The 22,620-nt window shown below is 37.6% G+C and overlaps 2 protein-coding genes, 1 long non-coding RNA gene, 1 other non-coding gene and 1 pseudogene across 4 annotated transcripts; 2 read left to right on the top strand and 3 right to left on the bottom strand.

Moving 5' to 3' along the window:
• The first annotated feature begins 500 nt into the window (after positions 1–500).
• Positions 501–7,195, top strand: LOC119992201 (THO complex subunit 4D-like). Its single transcript, XM_038838871.1, has 7 exons — positions 501–782; positions 1,239–1,470; positions 2,305–2,448; positions 2,539–2,607; positions 3,415–3,602; positions 4,142–4,192; positions 6,673–7,195. Exons 2-7 carry the CDS (start codon positions 1,270–1,272, stop codon positions 6,929–6,931), a joined length of 912 nt encoding a protein of 303 aa, XP_038694799.1. The 5' UTR covers positions 501–782; positions 1,239–1,269; the 3' UTR covers positions 6,932–7,195.
• A 319-nt stretch (positions 7,196–7,514) lies between these two features.
• LOC119992190 lies at positions 7,515–12,574 on the bottom strand (annotated as a pseudogene).
• Positions 12,575–16,700: 4,126 nt separating this feature from the next.
• LOC119995754 lies at positions 16,701–16,830 on the bottom strand. Its single transcript, XR_005467713.1, has one exon. It is a non-coding gene; the product is annotated as a U6atac minor spliceosomal RNA (small nuclear RNA).
• Positions 16,831–17,146: 316 nt separating this feature from the next.
• Positions 17,147–18,830, top strand: LOC119990179 (GDSL esterase/lipase At5g37690). The gene is made up of 6 exons (XM_038836047.1): positions 17,147–17,414; positions 17,500–17,627; positions 17,709–17,835; positions 17,930–18,042; positions 18,140–18,389; positions 18,467–18,830. Exons 1-6 carry the CDS (start codon positions 17,171–17,173, stop codon positions 18,679–18,681), a joined length of 1,077 nt encoding a protein of 358 aa, XP_038691975.1. The 5' UTR covers positions 17,147–17,170; the 3' UTR covers positions 18,682–18,830.
• On the bottom strand, positions 18,140–21,081 carry LOC119990186. Its single transcript, XR_005465962.1, has 6 exons — positions 20,861–21,081; positions 20,665–20,765; positions 19,903–19,968; positions 19,203–19,703; positions 18,350–18,397; positions 18,140–18,262 (listed from the first exon to the last, which is right to left on the bottom strand). It is a non-coding gene; the product is annotated as an uncharacterized LOC119990186 (long non-coding RNA).
• Positions 21,082–22,620: the final 1,539 nt, after the last annotated feature.

Consider the following 22,620-nt stretch of genomic DNA (forward strand, 5'->3'; position numbering starts at 1 on the left):
TTATTTGTTTCCCTAAAATGTTATATGTTTCATCATACTCATTTGTAAGAAACAAATAACATATGAAGCAGATTCGTGAGCATGGTGGACCACCACCATTAGGCCACTGACCCACCAAATAGAAGCGTCGGAGCAGCACGACCAACTCTCAACCATCATACGTCGTTGTTAGCTGCTGATTCCATCAGAATTTGACCTTGAAGTTGCAGTCAACAATGAAGAAAAGTGTTCGATTCAATCACTGGAGACACACGCCGTCGCAAGTCAAAACCACGGGAGTGTAATCCAGACCTATGCTCATCATTCCTACTCATTAGGTGGCCGGAATAATTGTTGGAGGAGGAAGCTCCGATTTAAGTGTCAAATAGAGAAGTTGAAAAAATAAAGGTATTTTTGTCAATAAAATAAATATTACAACTTTTTGTGGTTTATGAAATATTTATTGGAGTGCCCTTATTGTAATAAAACTTTTAATGTTAATGGAGGGATTATCTCTAACTTTCCCATAAAAAATAATAAGCGCATCGAAAGATATCTGAAAAAGGCCAGCGTTAACCCTCCCCTCAGCCTCCACAGAGAGCCAGAAACCCTAACAAATCCCCTCAATCATTTCGATTCAGTTCGCTTCATCCCACCGTGTATGAACGTCCTCCGTGAGTCTTTTCCATCGTAATTTGTCACAGTTTTCTCTGATCCTTTCGCACCCCCCTCTCTCTCTCTTGGGTCTTCCTTATCTCTCTGCGACTTCGCTCTTTCTTCGTTATTTTACGGATTGTTTCCAGGTATTTTCTCTATTCCTATTCTCTCTCTCTACTCTCTATATATAGTGCTTGTGTCTTTTTGTATGCGTGATTGTGAAGTTGTAGTTTGAGTTCAGATCGATAAGTTCGAGATCAGATTTTTTGTTCCTGAATGAGGCATATTCTCCTTTTCGATTTCGAAGTGTGTGATTTTTGTTTTCTTTTGAATGATAGTGACTGTGTTGGTGGTGGTGGTGGAGGCATCTCAGATTGTGTGATTTTTGTGTATTGATGTGCATTTTCAATCATGGAATAGAAGTTTTCCTGCAAAGATAATTGTTCTTGTTGATTGTTATGTGAAAATGTCCATCTTTATTGTTACAAGAAACTGTTTTCTATGTATTCATCCTGTCATAGGGGCTCACTTCACACTCTGTACACCTTTTAATGATTATTTTTTGTAATATATTTTAATCCCTTTTGCCTTCTGGTTTGCAGGTTTACTTGCTGCTCTTTTTCTCTTTGATTAATGGCCACATCTGTTGATATGTCTCTTGATGATCTTATAAAAAGTAATAGGGAGAGAGTAAGAGGACGGAATAGGGGTGGTGGTGGCCGTGGCCGTGGCCACGGACCAAGTGGCTACTTACGTGGTGAAAGAATGACTGGGCCTGTTCGAAGAGGTCCTCTTGCAGTGAATGCTCGTCCATCATCCTACATGATTGCCAAGGCAAGCTCAAATCCATGGATGTTTTTATGCATATGATTGAGATTCTGATATTTGTTCGAATGTGAGAGGATCCTTAACTCTGCTTTAGACTCTTGAACACAGCAGATTTCTAAGGTTTTTTGTTCACGGAGAAGCTCATTTTGGCTCAGTCGCTTGTGCATTAGCAACACCATTGTATTTAAACTGTTTTCCACCAAGATTTGTTTGAACTTGTGGTTCATTTGGGTTATACTTTTTGGGGCTTTGCTACAAGATGTCACGTGTTTAGATGTGGAAGAGTTTTGATGCCCAATGAGTTGCAATGCTACTTCCTGGAATTTTTTGCAGAGTAGCTTCGCTAGGTGAATAAGAATGATGGAGCTCATCTGTAGCATGACATCACTTGAGAAATTTTGGTGTCAAATTCTTTATACCACATATAGTTCATATTATGAAACTGCACTCTCTCTTATGTTGGATGGCTGGTTGTTATAACCGGGGAGGGTTATGATCGATCATATTGCTGTTTGTGGAATTTCTTCAGTGCAAGGTTTCAGTTCCTGTGCTAGTTCTTGGCAGTTTGCAAGTAGCTTCCTTCGCAAAACTACAGAACTGGAGATCTCACTAGCACTTGTTTAGATGCAGTGGGTCAATTCGTTATTCTTGTTAGCCATCCATCACTTCAATCTGCTGATGTTCAATTCCAGGCTGCTTAAACAGTTTTCCAACCTGGATCCTACTCTTTTAGCTTTCTTTTTATTCCTACTGGGAACTTTTCTGATATCAGATTGCAATTGAAGAATGCTAATTTTGTATCTGTTAAATAAGCTGATATGTTATGCTCGCTTTAATCAGCCTGCTCGCAGAACCAGGAGATTTCCGTGGCAGCATGATTTGTTTGAAGATAGCCTAAGAGCTGCAGGGATAGCTGGAGTTGAAGTTGGCACAAAGCTAAATGTTTCCAATTTGGACTCTGGTGTATCCAATGAAGATATAAGGGTACGATCTGGACTATATCTTCATCTTGAATGTTCATGGAAACGGATATCTGATCTTTATTTTTTTCCCCTTTGGTTCTTTGTGATTCAGGAACTTTTTGCTGAGATTGGGGATCTGGAACGTTATGCTATTCATTATGACAAAAATGGTCGCCCTGGTGTAAGTGTATTTTTGATAGATGTAGTTGTTCTTTGTGTAGTTTTATTTCTGAACCAGCTCTCTAGTTGGGTTGTTTTGCTTCCTTATTAGCTGGTTTTAGATATTGGTTATGTACTTATGTTAATTTTGCTGCTACTAATAAGGAGATTGCTTACATTAGCCAGAATGGTTGTTGATTTGTCTGGCTACATGCTGGCTATGTGATGAGTATGCATAATGACTAGTATATTAATGATGATTTAAAGGATGATAATCATTGGAGGAAAAATCACTAGTTAATTTGGTGGATGTCACATATCAGCATATGACTTTTTTTGCAAAGCAACACTGTGAACTGAATACAACCAAGACATTATATTTTTATGGTTGAATTTCTTGCCTATGTAATGCCTTGATTACATTAAAGATAAAGTTATCACCATTGATACAATCTAAGCCAATTGTATAGCCAAAAAACGAAGCAGGAATAAGGATTTTGCGTTCAAGATTAAAAAAACTTAAAAGAAGACTGAAAAGAACTCTTGCCACTAGATTCCTTTTATTCAACTACAAATTTTTGAACTGCTGTAATACCATTTTGATTGGTCATAAGTTTAAGAAAAGTGAAACATAAGATAACTATGGACAAATACTTGGTGAGTCCAATGGGCTTAATGAGCTAATCAGGGCTTCAAATTCTTGTTGGTCAATTTGGGTATGTTATACCACTCTCATATGCTACACACGCTATATATATGAAATTGTAATAATGATTTGGCTCCGTATTGCCTTCCTGTATTCCATTAAATGCTTGATACTTGGTTACAGGGCTCTGCTGAGGTGGTATATACTAGACGAAGTGATGCCTTTGCAGCTCTTAAGCGATACAACAATGTTTTGCTTGATGGAAAGCCTATGAAGCTTGAAGTTGTAGGCGCCAATGTGGAAATTCCTGTTTCAGCTCGTGTGAATGTAACCGGAGAAAATGGAAGGAGGAAGAGAACGGTTGTTATGACGTATGTAATTTTATCTTATTTCTGTTTTGTTTGAATTTAGGTTTTGCAAGAAGTTGATTAGGGTTGAATGCCATTCTATTAATGGGTGTTGATTATTTTTGTTTCTACCTGTTTTTTTTTTTTTGCTTTATAAAAATTTATGTCTGCCAGTTCAAGTGCTAGTGGGACTTAAACTGTTATAATTTCAAGTACTCTCATTTAGCTGTAGCTTAAGCATGAAAGTTGATGATGCTTAAATTGCTGAGCTATCTTAAGATGGCTACATTGAGACTTGTTATTGTGATGGTTCTAATTATAGAGCTGTCATTTGCATGGAAGCATTCTTGTATTAAATATGTTCAATTCTTTTTTTACCACGTAGTGCCTTAGTTTAACTTCAGTAATTATCTTTTCCTTCTCTCATTTTTTGGAGGCCTAGGCTGAGTGGTGAATCTTTCTATGCTTTTGAAGCGCTATTTATGCTGAGACAGCAAAGATGTGTTCAACAGTTCAAGGTTCCATTGGTGTCATTTTAATGACTGACATCTGTTGTTATGCAGGCCTGGAGCAGGTCTAAACGGGGGTGGCTCTTCCATAAACCGTGGTTCTGGGTAAGTTATTGGATGTTGATACTTGATACTGTTATATGCCTGAGTATATTTTCTAATTTGATGTATCTTTTATATATTTACATTTTAATCTCAATATTTGATAGTGCATTCCATTTGCCATGCTGGCAGACGTACATTCTTAGTGAAGGTATCATAAACTGACTGATCGCTCAAGTGTTTGTGTTTCAAGTTCATTTTTACTGAACATGTATGAGTATTAAAATGTTCAAGGAGGTTTTGTCAATGCTGGATAGTCACTTGAGCTCTGTTTTCCATGATATCTTGTTTGTGTGAAGTTGACTAAACTTTGTTGCTCATTTTGGACTAAGTTTATGCTTGCTTAGGCGTGATGAAGATGTCATGTAATAATTTTATGGCCTTGGAGGTGCCTGATCGATTTGATCCTGGTCATATTCAAAATGTAAATGGCTTTCCTAGCCTAAGGGGTGTCCATGTTGGTTTTCATGGATAGGTGGCTTTCTGTTGTCAAGCTCTTTGATAGAGTCGCGCCCATACACGCTCAGCACCCAAGGCCCAACCGACACCCACCCATATGGGCCGGCTGTACCCAAGGCCTCCCAACCCATATTAGAAAACCTTGGGTACTAAGGGAGGCCCATACCTCCCCCTATAAACAACACCTTAGCTCCCACATCTTTCAATGTGGGACAATCCTATCAATACCCTCCCCTTCAAGACCAACGCCCACGTTGATCGTGCACCATGGCCGACCACTCCGGCAGGCGCACCCCCGTTGGTCGAGCACCATGGCCGGCCACTCCACAGGCACGGCCCCAAGTTGAAGGCACAACAGGATCATGCTCCAATACCATTAATAGAGTTGCGCCCATACACGCTCAGCACCCAAGGCCCAACCGACACCCACCCATATGGGCCGGCTGTACCCAAGGCCTCCCAGCCCATACTAGAAATCCTTGGGTACTAAGGGAGGCCCATACCTCCCCGCTATAAACAACACCTTAGCTCCCACATCTTTCGATGTGGGACAATCCTATCACTCTTGTTGAGTAAAAATTGTTCTAATTTTTTCGAGTGTCTTAAATTCTCATATGGGTAATTATGGTGTGCTCTTGGCACGAAGGTGGTGGCGTGGTGCCTTCAATAATTTTTTTTCTATTAAAAAAATGTAAATGGCTTAATTGATTGGCAAGGAACTTAATAATCTGTATGCGTGACTTGATCCTTCTTTTAGCCAAGGAGATTGATACAATGAAATCTCAGCATGTGTAACATCACGATGGTACTTGAGATTATATTTTAACTCGTCTAATATATATTTTTTGAGCTTGTAATTGGCATGATCTGGGTAGAATCTAAAAGTAGAGCATCTCCAAGGCTATGTACATCATTGAAGAAGAAACAGTTGCAATTGGGACAATCAAATAGAGTTAACCAGTCTAAGATGGATCGGGGTACACTGCCATCTTAATAAAATAGCAGCCCCTACCCTTTTTTCAATCTCAACTGATACTTTTAATCTAAGGGTCAAAAGAGGAGCCAGGTCAGCCCCAAAATTTTGGATGGCCTCCACACGTGCCGGAGCTTTATGTTTGGATTTCTCAGAATTGGACTTATGGGGTTTTGTGGGTTTAGGAGAAAATGTAGTTTCTTCATCTCTGGGATGCTCGTTGAGATCTGAATCATTTTGTCGCGTTTTCTTGTTTACTGGTTTAGAAGTAAAGGGATGGTCATACACGTTCGAGATGGACTCTGATTCAAATAGAAGCATTGCCGGACTCTGATTAAGGCCTTAAGGGTTCTTGGGGCAGAGAGAGAAGTTTTTTTGGGTTTTAATCGTCTGAGACTAGCAAGTGACGGGATAAACAGAGGAGACTAATGCATTGGAGCCTTCTACCGGAGTTTCCATCGTAGGACCCAGAACTGAGAGAGAAACTTAGATCTTGGTAAATTTTGAGAGAGACGCTAGAGTGAGAACTGAGAATGAAAATTTACTGATGTAGCTCCACTTTTGACCTTTAGATCAACGCAAGGGCTGAGATTAGAAAAAGGATAGGGGCTGTTATTTTATTAAGATGGCAGCGTACCCCTATCTGTCTAAGATTGGCTTTTGTTGTCTTTATTGAACTTGCTTTTGTTATTATATTTTCTTAATATTGTCTAGACGTGGGATAAAACAAATATATCCCTTGCTGGCTGCTGCAATCTGACAGTACTGGGTAGATGCTTCCTACAGTAGTGCTGCATATGAAATGGCTACACTAGAGTACTTAAATTTGTTTGATGACCTCTACCAACTATGTTTTAAGGACTTTAGATGTGAACATGGATTGGTAAATTTGGGTTGGACAGCATTGTTATTATGGTAGTTTGCCATTGTTACATTTACCATCAGTAGGTGTTTGGTTTTTTATCCAAGGCTATGCTGTCATCTAAATTATTATTGATAGTTTACCATTGCATGTCGTGTGATTGAAGTGTGTTTCTGGTGGTTATGGCAGCCAAAACCGTCGTTGGGCAATGAGGAATGGCCGTGGCCGTGGGGCTATGGGGAATGGCCGTGGCCATGGGGCAATGGGGAATGGCCGTGGCCATGGGGCAATGGGGAATGGCCGTGGCCGTGGCCGTGGTGCAGCACGGGGTTGGGGCCATGGCTGGGTAAGGGGCCATGGCCGTGGGAGGAAGCAACCTTTTGACCAGTCTGCTGATGATCTTAACGACGACTTAGAGAAGTATCATGCTGAAGCCATGCAGACTTAGTAGACATTTCCTGTGTTGGAGCTCTCAAATATAGTGCAGTTTTTTGCTATTTAGCTGTGATGGTTTGCTAGGTTGTTTGTAATGGTGGTTCTTGCCCCTTTTATTTTGCTCAATTTAGTGGATGCCCAGCTAGAAATTTTTATTGAATGGTGCTACATTGGCTGAGAGATGTTTGCCATTCTAGTGTATATTAAGTTGATTGGATGAGTTTTCAGTATATTTTGTTTGACATGATTTCCGGCATATGTTTACTACTTTTGTCAATATTTGATTTACCCCCTTAAGCATGGAGCATGTTTGTGTACAAAATGCAGCAGCATGGAGCATGGTTAGAAGGTTTTAATATAATAATGTATGGGATCCAGCAGTTGTCAGGTAGTCAGATGTGCATAATGCTTCACTTGAATTGGGTGTTGGTAAATGGCATACTTTGATTCTTCTGTAGCAGTTCAAAGATATTTTGTTGTTCGTAGGCATATTTTGATTCTCATGCAATTGTTCGTGGGCAGATTACATTCCTCTGCTTAACGTCACTGAAAAGCTTCAGTGATGTTTGCTATTGCATGCATCAATGGTAATGATCTTTTTGAGGACATTAAACGCTGATGGTAATATTTGTATATACCCGGATGGGTGGAGGGAGCTATGCTTTCATGTTATTTTAACATTCTTTTCATGCAACAAAATGTACAAATTCCTAAATGCAAGCCAGCAATGCGAAAAATGAGAGAGTGGGTGTGAGAAAGCAGAGTTTCATTGCAGCTGTTTTGGATCTTCGGCATCTTTCCGTAGTAGATCTCCCGACTCGTTTCTCCTTAGAAGCTTTTCACCAGTTAGTCCCAGTTAGTCCTTCCTCCAGTGGAGTGGGATTTACCTTTTGCGCCAGCCAGGCTCGTTCCTTTGGATGACACTGCCTCATCTTTCTTGTGTTCCTGCTCTAAGGTTGTCACAGCATGAGGTATATTCAAGCTAGCAGCTCTTTGCAGTGCGTCCTTGTGTTCCTTCTCAATTGTCTCCAACCTCTCCAACTTCTGTACCTTTGGAGGGGTTGTAATGGTCTCAGCACTGCTTTCCTTCATTCTCTGTAAGAAAACACGGTAAATTGTAAACTGTTAAATTCCCATATCCCTTGGTGAAGGCTAGTTTATGAACATGGCTGGCCCAACATATTAACTCTTGAGGTGCCTTTTAGAAGAACAAAGTCACATGGGCTTTGGCCCAAAAGTGTGGACAATACTCTCAAATAGTTTAGGCCGAAACATCTCCCCCATCTCCTACTTCTCCCTACTTTCTTCAAACGATATTAAGTACCAGATTTAATAGAAGGGTATATAGACTTTTTAGCAGAAATTAAGTCCCTTTTCCTCTTTCACCTTTTGTTTCACAAAGGTAATGAGTTCAATAATTGGAAAGGCCAGATTCAAATAATCTTGGAAATGTTGGTTCTCTTGGCTGGTGCTTTAGACAGTACTCTGGGCTGTTGCAAGTGAGAATTCAAAATATATTTTGATTCATATTCTAAGGAAGAGGCTAGAGTTGGGACTTCTATAATAATGAAGCCAAAAAGAGCAAGAGGGAGGGAGGGTATTTCAACTTCCATTCAATAGTCACCATAAATTTATTCAAAAGGTGAAAGCAAACTAACAGTGCACTATCTTATTGTGGAAAGACAGTCCTGAAACTGAGGCTTTGATCAGACTGTCCTAGGGTTGTTGAGTTCAGAGTTCAGTAATATTTTTCCGACCATGCATCAAATTAATCTATATTGACATCAAAAATAAACTGCAGACCATACAGAAAGGTTCCCACGCAGTGATCTTTGTTCCCTCATTCCCTTCTTTCTTAACCAGTCAAATCCACCTATTTAATGTTAAGTCAGCATAAACCCATATGAAGGGAGGGCAGCAATGCATCTGACTGGTGTGTTTTTTTTCAGTTCATAATAATAGAAAGCAACACTTTTGGGCTATTAGAGAAGAAACAACAAACAGGTGCATAAATACTAATCCAATAGGAAATACTTGCCTCTTTGGCCTTCTCTGCTTCTCTCTCTATCCAAATAATTGCATGATCCGATGTAGCGTTACATGATAACACAATATGCTCAAATCTCCCTTCTACAGGAATAGCCGTCCTGACCTCAGGTGGATACCTTCCGCAGCTGTCATAATGAGCAATCTAACACATGGTTAAGCATCCTACTAGCAATGTCATTCAGGGAGAGAATTTTTATGAAATAGTAAGGGGAAAAATATAAGTGATGTAAGCTGTATACAAAATTCAGCTTATTATCACTATAGAAGTCAAGTCTAGCGTATGAGTGGATTTATAATTAAAGGGGTGAGGTGAGGGCTCAAACCATCATAAAATAAACTTTAAGGAGTTGGCTACCACTTGGCACTCAACCACAAACTCTTCTTTTAATAATTTAACATTCTATGATTATTAATTTGACAATTCCCTTTCCTTTGCTTCCAAAATTTAAAAAATGACATGAAGGTGACAATTCACTACATTGACAATCCAGCATGGATCTTCCTGTTGCTATTCATTTTTCTTTAAGTAACCATTCCTTTCATAATATGATAACGTCAGAGAAGAATATCAAGCCAAATGTACCATCTAACTCTTTTTGGCACTTCTATTTTTATTTTGCCGCTGAAAAAAAAATGGAGATATCTGATTATCGGTGGTTATGGTTCCGATTGATTGCATTATACAACAATTTCCACAAGATAATCAAGACTTGCGATAAAATTATAGTTCTGGTATCTTAGGACTGCAAGTCCTCTATCAATGAAATAAACTATGTCATCACCTTGTCTTAGTTGAAACTGTAACTCTCAACAAACAAAGATGTGAACAAAGTGTTAGAAACATTGAATAAGATTTTCTGGGAACAGAGCATATTTAATATCACTAGAAACAAATGAAAGAAAGAATCTAAGCTAGACAAGTTCATGGATATCTGGTACTCTACGACCAAATTCTGGTTGTCCAGACTGAGCAGCAATCTATTTGATATTCTTAGTCTGTCTTGATGTAGCCTAATCTGTTTTTCCCATTTCTCAGATGTTCTTTCTATGTACTCTTATCCTTTTAGAGGTCAGAGTTCGAACCTCTTTAGATAAGCCACTAATAATAGGCTATGGTGAAAGAGCTTGCTGATCTGACTAGTGGAGCACAATTGTGCAATATCACTTGTCACAGAAATAGTTTAGATTGGGAGTTAGAGAGCTCAATGTGATTTGGAATTCACATATGAATTTCAGTCAACAGTGGAAGAAAAGACCACACCACTTGTATGCTTCTGGCAAGGTGGGTTCACTATTAAAGGGAAAAAAAGAGTACATTCACCGTCAAAAGTTTTTTATAGACACCTTGTCTTCCATTGGAAGTGTTTTTGGAAACCACAAGTCCTAAGAAAAGTGGCCTTTTTCATTTGAGAGGCAACATGGGAAAAAAGTTCTGACACCTGACGCTTTATGCAAGAGAGGATGGCAAAATGGCAATTGATCAATAGATTCCTTTGCAAAGAAGAAGCTAAGAGCCTAAGACGGTTGATCACTCCTCAACCATTGCAAGTGGCCAAGGAGCTGTTGGGAGTTGACATGGAATTGTTTCTAGCTCCCTTGAAGAGAAGTTGAAGGCGTGGACAACTTTGTCTATCAACTAAGAAAATGAAAGTTTATTTTAGAGAAGCCAACATTTGGGAACTAATATCCGAATCCGATGAATCAGCCCGAGTCATTTTACTAATGGGATGTCCTAATAGGTTACACTCTCGCTTCTGCCAATAATCCAATCAAAGAAATACGCAGATCTCTGGTTTAATACTACACGATTGTGGTCTTCACGTAAACATAACAGCAGCATCAGTAATGTTCTAGATTACTTGCTGTAACTTAATTTTCTGTAATTTTTTACTTTGTACTATCTGAGTTTGGCACTTGCTTGTTGCACTTCAATAAAGTTTTTTCCATTTGTGAAATATGTTATCCTTCTGTATCTCTAAATATGGAAAATACTGAATTAATGTAAACCGCATGCCTCAACCTTTTGCAAACAACAATAATTCACATGAACAATCAGACATGATTGACCCTGCCCTCAAATTCATATTTCATACTAAGCAAGCTATTATTTCCTTTCATCTTATTAGATCACATGGGACAAAGTAAAATAAAATATATCAAAAATTACTCGTTCTAACAAGAAATTAAATAATTCCAGTATGCCTTTCAAAAAAAGAATTCCAATATGTTAGTATGTTACCTGCAAAATTTCCTCTCTACAATGTGATATATTCGTCCAGGGACATAAAGCCTTCTTGGGTCTCGAAGCTTTCTACCTTCCGGAATGAGTGTATCCCTCAAGCACGTCCATTGTAACAAGCAGGGCAAACTGTATCCAAAGCATCAACACCTGGTTTAAAAAACATAGTAATAATAACAATTCACTCCACTAACTCTGCACAGAAAGAACAATGGCGTAAAAGAGAAGAAGCCATAAATACTTGCCAAAATATTGACTTAAATATATCTTCTAGCGGAGTCGGCGTTCTTGGCAAGAAATCATCCTGTGTAAGAGATGCACAACAAATCTCACTTAGACAATCAAACAAGCACCATAGCTGCAAAGACTCCATAGAAGTGTAAGATCACCTGCAACACAACAGAACTTATGACATCTGCGTACTTGACAGCCAAATTGAGCGACATACACCTCGCCGGTGCCACAGCGTAGCACCTAATCTTATCCCTGGGAATGTTTCCCAACTTCTCCCTCTGATTGATGGCGATGATGGTCAGTAAGGAAGCTACACCGGACCCCAACGAATGCCCAGCAAAGACCATTGTGTATTCCCTCCCGTTTTCGATCCAAATCCTCTTGAGCGTCTCGCCCTCCTGGTTCAAGAGCCAAGTTGCGGACCTCAAGAGGCCATGGTGAACATACCCGTCATCTAACATCTGCATCCCCAATCGATTGTCCAAGAGTAGCTTGTAATCACTTTCCTTGACGAGATTGAGTCCGCGAATGGCAAGCACGATCTCCTTGTGTTCGTGATCAACGTAGATAATGTAAGGTGGCGCACGTCCCTGGGTGTCCTCATAGGTGACCCGCTTCGCAAGACAATCCGGGTCGAGGCGGTACCCGCCTTCAGGTGAGCATTTTGGGTTTAGGAGATCGGTCTTGTAGACGGCGAGAATGAGGCGGCAGATGCGAGGGACAGGGTCGAACTCCTGGGGAGTGGCTGTGGGCCACGATTGGCTGTCATCGGAGCCTGTGTATGTGCAGCGCTTCCAGGCCCACCGAGAGAAACCTAACACCGCAACGTACTCAAAGTAAGACATCCAAAGATGTCAATAAATTGAAGTTGAGCTCTACAAAGAAAGAAAGTGGATAGAATGTTTAGGAATATGAGGAGAGAGGAAGTTGTAGAAAGAGAGTAGTAGTAGCTATGGCAGAAGTCGAGAGTTTCAGAGGGGGAGGGAGGAGTGTGTTGGAATGTGATAATGGTTGAGGTTGCCATGGCCATGAAGAAATTAAAAAGAAAGAAATGCATTCTTTAGGTAAACTTCGACTGCTTCAACGAGACTGGAACAAAAAGGTGGCGGAATATTGAAATTTCAAACAAGCAGAGATGCTTCCTTCCTGGACCCCCTTTTTTTTTTACGAGGGCACCAGGGGGAGAATTTTGTGTGGGGGTCCGGACACAGTGCCTAAGACTTTTTTTTTTTTTTTTGTTTGTATATATATCACTTAGTAATATTATCCATAAATTTAATAAAACGGTTAAAATTACTTTTACTAAATTTTCATGTTTTAATAATATTACATAATAACCTCATTCGGGACTCGTTCAAATAGTTATTTCTCAATATATGTAATTAAACAATCATTAAGTCACGATTTCACACTCGCTGCTTCACAATCTTCAGACCTGAAAATGCAATCACTATAGTTGTAGTTGCCATAAATAGAGTCAATGTCAATGTTATTAGTTTATACACAAGTGATACATCAAGTTATAGTTATATCTTGTCGAAACTATTTTAAATTTTTTTTTCTATGTGCCTTTACTATTAAATTTTTTTTTCAAGCGGGGCGGCCTCCCACCCTTGACAAAGTGTGGTTTCGCCCTTGGAGGGAACTAACCAAAAGCACAGCCCATCATACTATACCTCCATGGTAAATTTATTGGCCACATTCAATGGCCGCAAAACACATGGGTCGTTTAAGTACTAAGCCAAAGCTCAGTGCGAAAATATCGCCACTGAACTCTATCCCAATAGTAAATCCTGGGGCTAAATACAATATCTGCAAAGCCACAAATCACATGGCAGTTTAAATCCTGGGCTGAAGCCCAATATGAAAAATCACGCCAAAGTGGGTGTTAAAATTAGCAACCTCCCACGCACATGTACTAAAAGGTTGAAACCGTTTAACTTAATGATAAAGAAGGATTTTTTTGTTAATTAATTAAAAAGATGGTGAACACGCATATGACCAGAATATCTCAAAATAACCTTTTACTTTTCAAGATTGCAATTTGTTTATTGCTTGTCCAGAAATTCAATCCATGATTATTACACAAGTCTTGCTGGAAGTTGTTGAGAAAATGGCATTACATTACTACCTTCCAATTCACTTTTCTTAAAATATACAATACCTTCCCCTCCCCCTTCTAGAGTTATTCTACAAATGTGGGCTATAGAAGTCCACAAGACCAAATTAAAAATGCCGTGCTTGCCAAGGAAACTCTTAATATTCATAATTAGCTTACATAATATTTTTAATTAATGCTGGTCAAACATGTGATTTGACTATACACAGACTCTTTAACAACTAAGAGTATGTTTGGATTGAGGGATTTAGGGGGAAGGGACCGGGGTGGGGGGGGGGGGGGGGAAGGGAGGGGTGGGGGAATATTTTTCCCTTTCCCTTGTTTGGATAAATTAAAAAAAAAAAAGAGGTATGAAAAAAATTTGTTTAATTTATTAATTTATCCTTATTTTTATGTTAAAATATTATGTATAATGGTAAACTATGTATTTAACTTATAAATTACTTAATAATTAGGAATCCCTTCCCTCCAAATAACTCCATTTTGACAAAAATTTAATGAAATATTCTCTCCTCTTAATTTTTTATAAATTATCCAAACAAGAGAATTGGAAGAAACCTCTCTTCCCTCCAAATCCCTCAATCCAAACACACTCTAAAAGACGTGGCAAGAATTGAAGTTGCTTTTTTTTAATACATTAGATGGGGAGGGGAATCGAACCCTAAACCTAATGTCTTGATGTGAGAATACATTATCAACTAAACTGGAGGTCTTTCTCTTGAAGCTACCAAATTACATTAACCATGGATGATACAAATATTGAAAATATTAATTAGAGAACAAATCTTAGCCATGATGGCTAAGACCCTAAACCACGAAGTTATGGGCATGGCCAACCCTAGTTGTTTTCGTGCTCAAAGCGGCACCTTAAAGTGGTGCCTTATTAAAAAGAAATCCCGCAAAATGAGACAATACTTATGTCGCGTGTGCATGAGTATTGAGGCTTGAGAGAGAGGAGAGGGAGGAAGAAACTAGTTATTTTTTGGCTTATTTTGTGCTGAGCCGCTGGACTAATGGATTTAAGCGTAAAAAATAAAATAAAAATTGTGGTGTCCTGGGCTTGTTTGGTTTCCAAAGTCCTAACTTTGCCTGCTTTGGACAAGAGCCGACCTTGGTTATGGGTTCAACTTTTATATCTTCCTTCTAAAATGTAAAATTTTAATATATGGAAGTAAATCCTAATTTAATTAAAAAATTTTAGAATACATATATTAATGTTTCTACACCTATGGATTCTAATTTATATCGTTGTTTTTATTGATTCTAATTATATCGCTGTTTTTCAGTACTCATTTACGTTTTCATGTATGTATTAAATTTAAAAAATGTTTATTGGAGAAATTTTTTTTTGTGAGTTTTATATAAGTTCAAGTTTAATATATTTATTTTATAAGGACGTACATGAGAAGGACATATAAATTCAAATGTATGTAAATATATATATTCTTTTAAATGAAAAGAATTTCTTCTTTTTTTGAGAAAGGAAAATTTCATTAACCAAAGGATCATTACAACCATTTTTGGCCATTCTTGCAAGCAAGTGTGTAACAAAATTACAAGAACAAGATACATGCAATCTGTCAAATCCACTGTGACTTTCTCCAGATCCTAAAGCTTTAGACCATTCAATCTATCTGCCATATCTCCTACCATCGAAACCCTACTCAGACCGCGTAGGATAACCTAGACCTCCCCCTAGAAACCCTAAGGTAATGAGAGACCAACTTTAGATGAAAAGAACTACTCATTTATTATAAAATTTATAAACATATTCTTTAATACAATACTGGAGTTATTGCTTTAGTTATTCATAAAAAATTTAATAAAACAGTAAAGTTCAAAATTAAAAAATTGAAAAAATTTGAATTACAAATTTATATGATGTTGAAAAAAGGCAAATGAAAAGGATAGATTGATATAGAAATATAACCTACAAATTTGCATAATGTATAATGTCAAATACAATCTTATTTAAGACAATAGGTAAATTCAATAGAAAAAGAATAATATCAAATTACCCACAGAATTATAATTCTTCATAATTCTGCGCTACATTTGGCTCCTTTTATCACCTGAAACCACTACAAGTCATGGGGTTGGCACATATGTTGTCACCAGTGGCGAAGACCCCTTTGATAGGTGACAATTATTACTTATCCTATATAAAAATTTTGGTTTTTAATGTTATTTTTTGTACTTTTGAAGGTATAATTAACATATATAACCACAAAAAAATTTTCAGGGGCAACACTCTCGCTTGACTTTGTCCGTCCTGATATGAAATTTTTTATCCGCTTCTGACGGATGACAATCCCCCTCATATTAAGTCCGGGCTTCACCCCTGGTTGTTGCTGCTACTAAGGCCATCCGAATTTCCAAAATCTCAAACTTTGGCCATCCAAACATCCAAAATCTCAAACTTTGGCCATCCGAATACCCAAAATATCAAACTTTGAAGCCAAAAAGTAGTCATGAACAACGACAACAACTTAGCTCATTTGGCAGCCGATGGGTGGAGAATTGTTTCTCGAAAGGATTTCACATAAATTTATGGTACATTGGGCTCTTTTACAATGTTTTACACTGGCAAAAATGTGGACAAACCATAACAAAATCTGAATTTGAATCAAACACATCACAGGTCTTGTTGTGTATGTCACTATATATATATATAAGAATGGTGTGGAGATTCAAGTCTACCATTGGTATTTGGTATTACACTGTCTATCTTCTTCTTTTTGTTAAAAGAAAACAGAGATTTTGGGGCGAAAAAAATAGATATTGTTGTGTATGTCCCTATATATATATAAGAATCGTGTGGAGAATCAAGTCGATTTCGCCCCTTTGTTAAAAGAAAACAGAGATTTTGGGGCAAAAAAAATAGGTCTTATTGTGTATGTCACTGTATATATAAGAATCGTGTAGAGATTCAAGTCTACCATTGGTATTTGGTATTACACTGTCTATCTTCTTCTTTTTGTTAAAAGAAAACAGAGATTTTGGGGTGAAAAAAATAGGTCTTGTTGTGTATGTCCCTATATATATATAACAATCGTGTGGAGATTCAAGTCGATTTCGTCCCTTTGTTAAAAGAAAACAGAGATTTTGGGGCCAAAAGAATAGGTCTTATTGTGTATGTCAAGAAAAATTTGTAGGAGATCCGCCGAAGCAGATGGCCTTAAAGGTACACATGTGCACTAACAAGAAGAGCCAAAGCTCATTCCCGTCCCTGTCAGGGGAGATGCCAACCATCTCTCCTTTCTATGAACACATAAGCTTATGAGAGAAATGTGTCTTTTAAACCCTTACATATGGTTGTAATATTTCAATGTGGGACAAAAAGCCTTCAACGAAACAAATGACCAAACAAAACTAACTGTGCTGACTAGATGAGGTGAGTTGGCCAACTGCCATACAGGACTATAAACCACAAACACTGCTAAATATTAGATTCCCCAGCACCAATAGTTTCCTCTATGGTTTAGAAATTAATCACCAAACATGTAAAAACTTGGAGTAGTGGGCATGACTCTTGGAGCAAACCATTCTTAGGCAATCTTTGTTATAAATTCCATGTCGCTTGTTGCCACTCCATCGGCAATAATCACAAAATGGGAATACTAATTAGGCAGCTGGTGTTTGCCACAACTGTTGTCATGGCCGTGGCAGCTGCTCCTTCATCGGCAGCGTCGCTGGTCACGTTCATTTTCGGCGACTCATTAACAGAAGTTGGAAACAACAACTTCCTGCAATACTCACTCGCAAGATCAGACTATCCTTGGTACGGTATTGATTATGATGGCGGCCAGGCCACCGGGAGGTTCACAAATGGAAGGACTATTGGCGACGTAATATGTAATTGTTTCACTACCTTAATTGGTTATTTCAAGTGTTGTAATCAAATAATCACTTTTTTTTTTGTTTCTTCATGATTTTGCAGCTGCAAAGCTTGGAATTCCATCGCCGCCGCCTTATCTTTCCGTGTCGAAGAACGTTGATGCACTCCAAGGAGGGGTTAACTATGCTTCTGGAGGAGCAGGGATTCTCAATGAGACTGGACTATATTTTGTAATAACCTATTAAGTTTCAATAGCAGGCCTAATCCTTCTTTCTTGGTTTTTTGTTTTTCACTGGTTTTTTCGATTGCAGATTCAGAGACTAACCTTCAATGATCAAATAGATTTATTCAAAACCACTAAAGAAACAATCAAGACTAAGATAGGAGAAGGGGCTGCCAACAAGCTTTTCAATGAAGCCATGTACTTCATTGGAATTGGTACACCACTCTCCCTTCCCCCAATTGATCATTCCAAGTTCTTCTATCTCTACCAATGCCATTGTTTACAGTGTGTGTTTTATATTTTCTGCAGGTAGCAATGACTATGTCAACAATTTCTTGCAGCCCTTCTTAGCAGATGGACAACAATACACGCATGACGAATTCGTAGAACTCTTAGTCTCAACCTTGGATCAACAATTTTCTGTATACACTTCTGCTTCATCTTCTTCAGTATTAACTGTTTGTAGAGTCAGTTGTTAACACACATGTGATGCTGGATTCTTGAATTTGTTCATGGCAGAGGCTTTACCAACTTGGTGCGCGAAAGATGGTGTTCCACGGGCTGGGTCCGCTAGGCTGCATACCTTCTCAGAGGGTGAAATCAAAGACAGGAGAATGCTTGAAGAGAGTCAATGAATGGGTTCTGGAATTCAACTCAAAAGCAAAAAACCTTGTAAACTCTCTGAACAAACGTTTACCAAATGCAAAGTTCATGTTTGCAGATACATACCAAGATGTTCTGGATTTGATCGTCGCCCCTGCCACCTATGGTAAATTACTGCACAGAAACAACAACACTGTTAGAATTAGTGTTCTAATAGCCTCTTTTTGTGGCTGATGATTCCAGGTTTCAAGGTCTCAAACACATCATGTTGCAATGTTGACACAACAGTAGGAGGTTTATGCTTGCCCAATGCCAAAATGTGTGGTAATCGCAAGGATTATGTGTTTTGGGATGCCTTCCATCCGACTGATGCAGCAAATGTGGTGCTTGCTGACAAGTTTTTTTCTACCCTCTTCTCTGCTTCTCCTCAAGCAGCTCCAGGGCCTTCGCACCATTGATGCATAGATCCAAAAATTATGTTGTAATTCCCCATACAATTATTACTTATTAGGGTTTAGGAACCCGTATATGCCTTCATGGAAATTACTCATATGAAGATGCAAAGGAATTGAAATTATAAATTAATTAAGAAGCAGAATTATTATCAGTCTATAGGAAAATAATTTAAAACAAAATCGATCACCAACAAATTCATCAAAAAAGTTAAATCAATTTCAAAAAAAAGAAAGAGGTGATCAATTGCTCTCAGTTGAAAGGCCAAAGATTTCCACATGAGAGAACACGAAGCAGTTAATTTGAAATGCTTAGCGAAGCTTTCATCTATCTACGAGAAAAAGTGTCGTCAAGCCCAACACCAAGCACATCAAGACAAATTCCTTGGCCTAAGCGAGAGAGAAACCAGATTAGATGACAACAGTGACGAAATTCGTTCTTTTTCAGAATAATTGGTTTTGCAGAAATCATCTGAATATAACAGTAGCATTATGTGATTGATACAGGATATACAGGAACTTGTTACCTGCAATTCCAGTAGCATCACTGCAAGCAGAATAAACTGAAGATAGTCCGGTTGAAGCATTTTTTTAGTCTCTTCCCTCTCCCCGTTTCATACCCTTGTAGCTTTTGTACATAAATTCTATAGGAACAGGCTTATAAGGTGGAAATGAACATTAGCTACAAATGTGAAACTTCCTCTTGTTGAGACACAGAAACTCAAAGAAATGATGATGATGATGATGACAGGTCGAAAATATGAAACAAAAGCAGATGCAAAGGACGAGACTCGCATACATATATCTATATGCACCAACTGAACAAAGATCCTAGGAAGTCAAAAGAAGAAAAGTAACCATTCAGGGAGTCGAGGAAGCAATCAGATTAGTACAAAGTCCAACAACATGAGTACCGATTACACAAGAGAAGTTGACAGGAAAACAAAAAACTAAAACAAATACAGAAAAATACATCTAATACATTCCTAGCTGGTTTCTGCTACACCAATCATCCACAAAATTGAAACCTGAAAACACACCAAAAAAATTTACATTAACATTGTGCGAATAACCTAAACTAGAGTTTTAACACCTTTTGTAATAATGAAGCAAGTGCATGCTTTTGTAAGAATGTTTCCCAAGCACACGTAAATTACATGAACTTAATGTACAGAAAATGCAGCACAGACATCACAACTGAGCATTAACCCGAAGACACATGCATACCAGAAAAAGTTAAAGACACACCGCCAAACCGGAAGACACATCCACCAATCAGGTCCTCCTCTTGTCCTTTGAAAAAAAAAAAGAAAAAGAAGAAGCCAAAAAAAACTAACATCAGATCTGCTGCTTCATTGGCGCTATGAAAAGATTACAACCACAATTCAAAAAAAAAAAAATCATTGAAAATTGATGAAATCATTTTCATAACAAACTATTGAATGAATACAAAACAAGAATACAAGAATTCCAGAGCTTAAACAAAATTCTCAACAAATAAGCTCATAAAATACTAAAACTTGGCTTGATTTTACTCATTTCAACCTTTATAGGACTGAAAATAAGACCTTCAAAAGCTGGCCTTGAAAAGGTTTTGGATAAAGAAAATTCGCTTATTTGTAGTTAAATACAGTGGCTACCTAGGCAGGTAGACATTAATCAAGAAAGTTGTTGCTTATCAAACTACCAGTTTACCCCTTAAGGAACTGTGTTTGAGCTCTTAATGGCAAAAAGGAATCTTCACAACAATTCATGGGTTTTGGTTCAATATTTATCAAAAGAGATAATAAGACTGACTGCCTAAATTTTGTTTCACAACTGGACCTGTGAAAAAATCATATGGAATGGGAATGGGATATACAACACAGACGATGAAAATTGCATGGCAAATGGTAAGCTTAGCAAAAACAGGGGAATGTTGATTTTGTATTTTATTTGTGTATCTGTGCTGCATATATAAAATACAATAGCAAAGAGAACAGCATCCACCTTAGCCGATTCTTCTTGAAGCTTGCGGATCTTATCCTCGAGTTCCCGTAATGACTCGGTCATCATGGACAACTTCAGGTCAGGAATGGTCAGTTCTTTCCCTAAGGCCAGAAATTGAAAAAGCAAAAGCAGAGCTAAGACAATATATAAATGAAAGCAAGCAAGCAAGCAAGAAAATCTGAAAGAAAGTTCTCACATGTAATTATGTAAAAGCACAAACTACAAAAATAAGAATATCAATCAACCCAGCCATAGATTCTGCTCTTCCCCAAACTCTGACAAGGAAACACCAGTAGTGAAAAGAGGGAGAGAGTAGGGTTGTGAAAATGGCACACAGATGACCGAGGTCCCAATAAAAACAATAACAGAGTTGAGAGTGAATGCTTTGTTTCTTGTTGTCGGAGAATAGACGGCCAAGATTCAATATCTTGTTCCCCAAGACCACTTGGTCAGAGCAATTGCAACAATAATATTTCGGCCTTGATATTTTCACCCCCATTTTTATTTCTTTCACCCCTTATCATATTATGACTGTGACAATAGCAAGGCGGTACTCATCAATGGTGCCGACCAGATTTGGCATGTGACAACACTTTGAGATTCGTGTCTCGATCTCTCATTGGATTTAGTAATAAATTGAATATATATATATATATATATGTATATATATATATATATATATATATATATATATATATATATATATATATATATATATATATTTTTGGTACTTACATGATAATTTCTATGAAGAAATTAAAACATAGGCTATATATAAAAGGCTATGAAACGAGAGCTTGCCATCCGTTTTTCTTTTATTTTTTTCCCTGTGAGAAATCCATATATGGCATATGAAAGAAAAGATTTAGCCTTCAACCATACATTTTTTAATTTTCTGACATTCATAAACATCAATCCTAAGTCATAGACTAACTATGGACTATGGTCCACAGTCTATAATATATATATATATATAATTTTATGTACTACTCATCATGAACTGTTATGCTATAAATTTGTTACTTTTGCCAAAAATTTAATCTCAAGTATAAAATTGAACTCACATAACTGCGCTTAACCCCACACATTAACATGTTATTATCACTATCGGGTTCGTTAACAATAATCACTTTGTCCAAGTTACCTTGACAAACGATTACCTGATGCCTCCCATTATGATTCAATGGTTTAGATACATGTACAATTGTGCAGCTGCATGGGTTACACCGTACACAAAACAACTAGAAGCATTTATTAAGTGTAGACGTTCTATATTTCCTCCTGAAATCATGGTGTTATAATTTACAAAATTTGTTTGAGTATTGAAATGTTATTTGTCTGTATTTGAATTGAATATTTGGCGAAGAGAGACATCCTATAAGTAAAAACAATGAAAATCAATGAGTGCATCAAAACATATATATGTATAAAAAAAATTATTGAAGCATAAAAATTTAAAGTAATAAAAATAAAAAATTAAATTAAATTAAAATGAAAATAAAAAAAAATTGTGTATATTGAAACATTTTTATGTTTGTGGTAATTTATATAGCAACGAGGTTTTTGTTTTTGGTAATTTTTTGGTTCGAGTCCAAAGTCAATTATTTGGATTTGGTTTTTATCTGTTCCTCAGCGTGTATAATTGCTTACCGTCTAATCTAGGATTAATTGCACCGTTTCTTTTGAATTAAAATAGGTTGAAAACATGTGTAATTGATAAGAATTGGTCAAATTCAAGAAGTGAGATTTACAGATTAGCCATGTCACGTCATGATGTGACAAGGGGGTGAAAGAAGTAAAAATGGAGGTGAAAGAAGTAAAAAATGGGGTTGAAAATAGCAATACCCTAATATTTTGTTTGTCCACGATGTACTTTTGATGGACCATAGATGAAAAATGTGGCAAAATAAGGTCAATTTATTGGCCTTATTATATTGCCCAAAGCATACTAACATG

This window comes from Tripterygium wilfordii, chromosome 3, assembly GCF_013401445.1.
Source record: "Tripterygium wilfordii isolate XIE 37 chromosome 3, ASM1340144v1, whole genome shotgun sequence".
NCBI classification, from domain to species: domain Eukaryota; kingdom Viridiplantae; phylum Streptophyta; class Magnoliopsida; order Celastrales; family Celastraceae; genus Tripterygium; species Tripterygium wilfordii.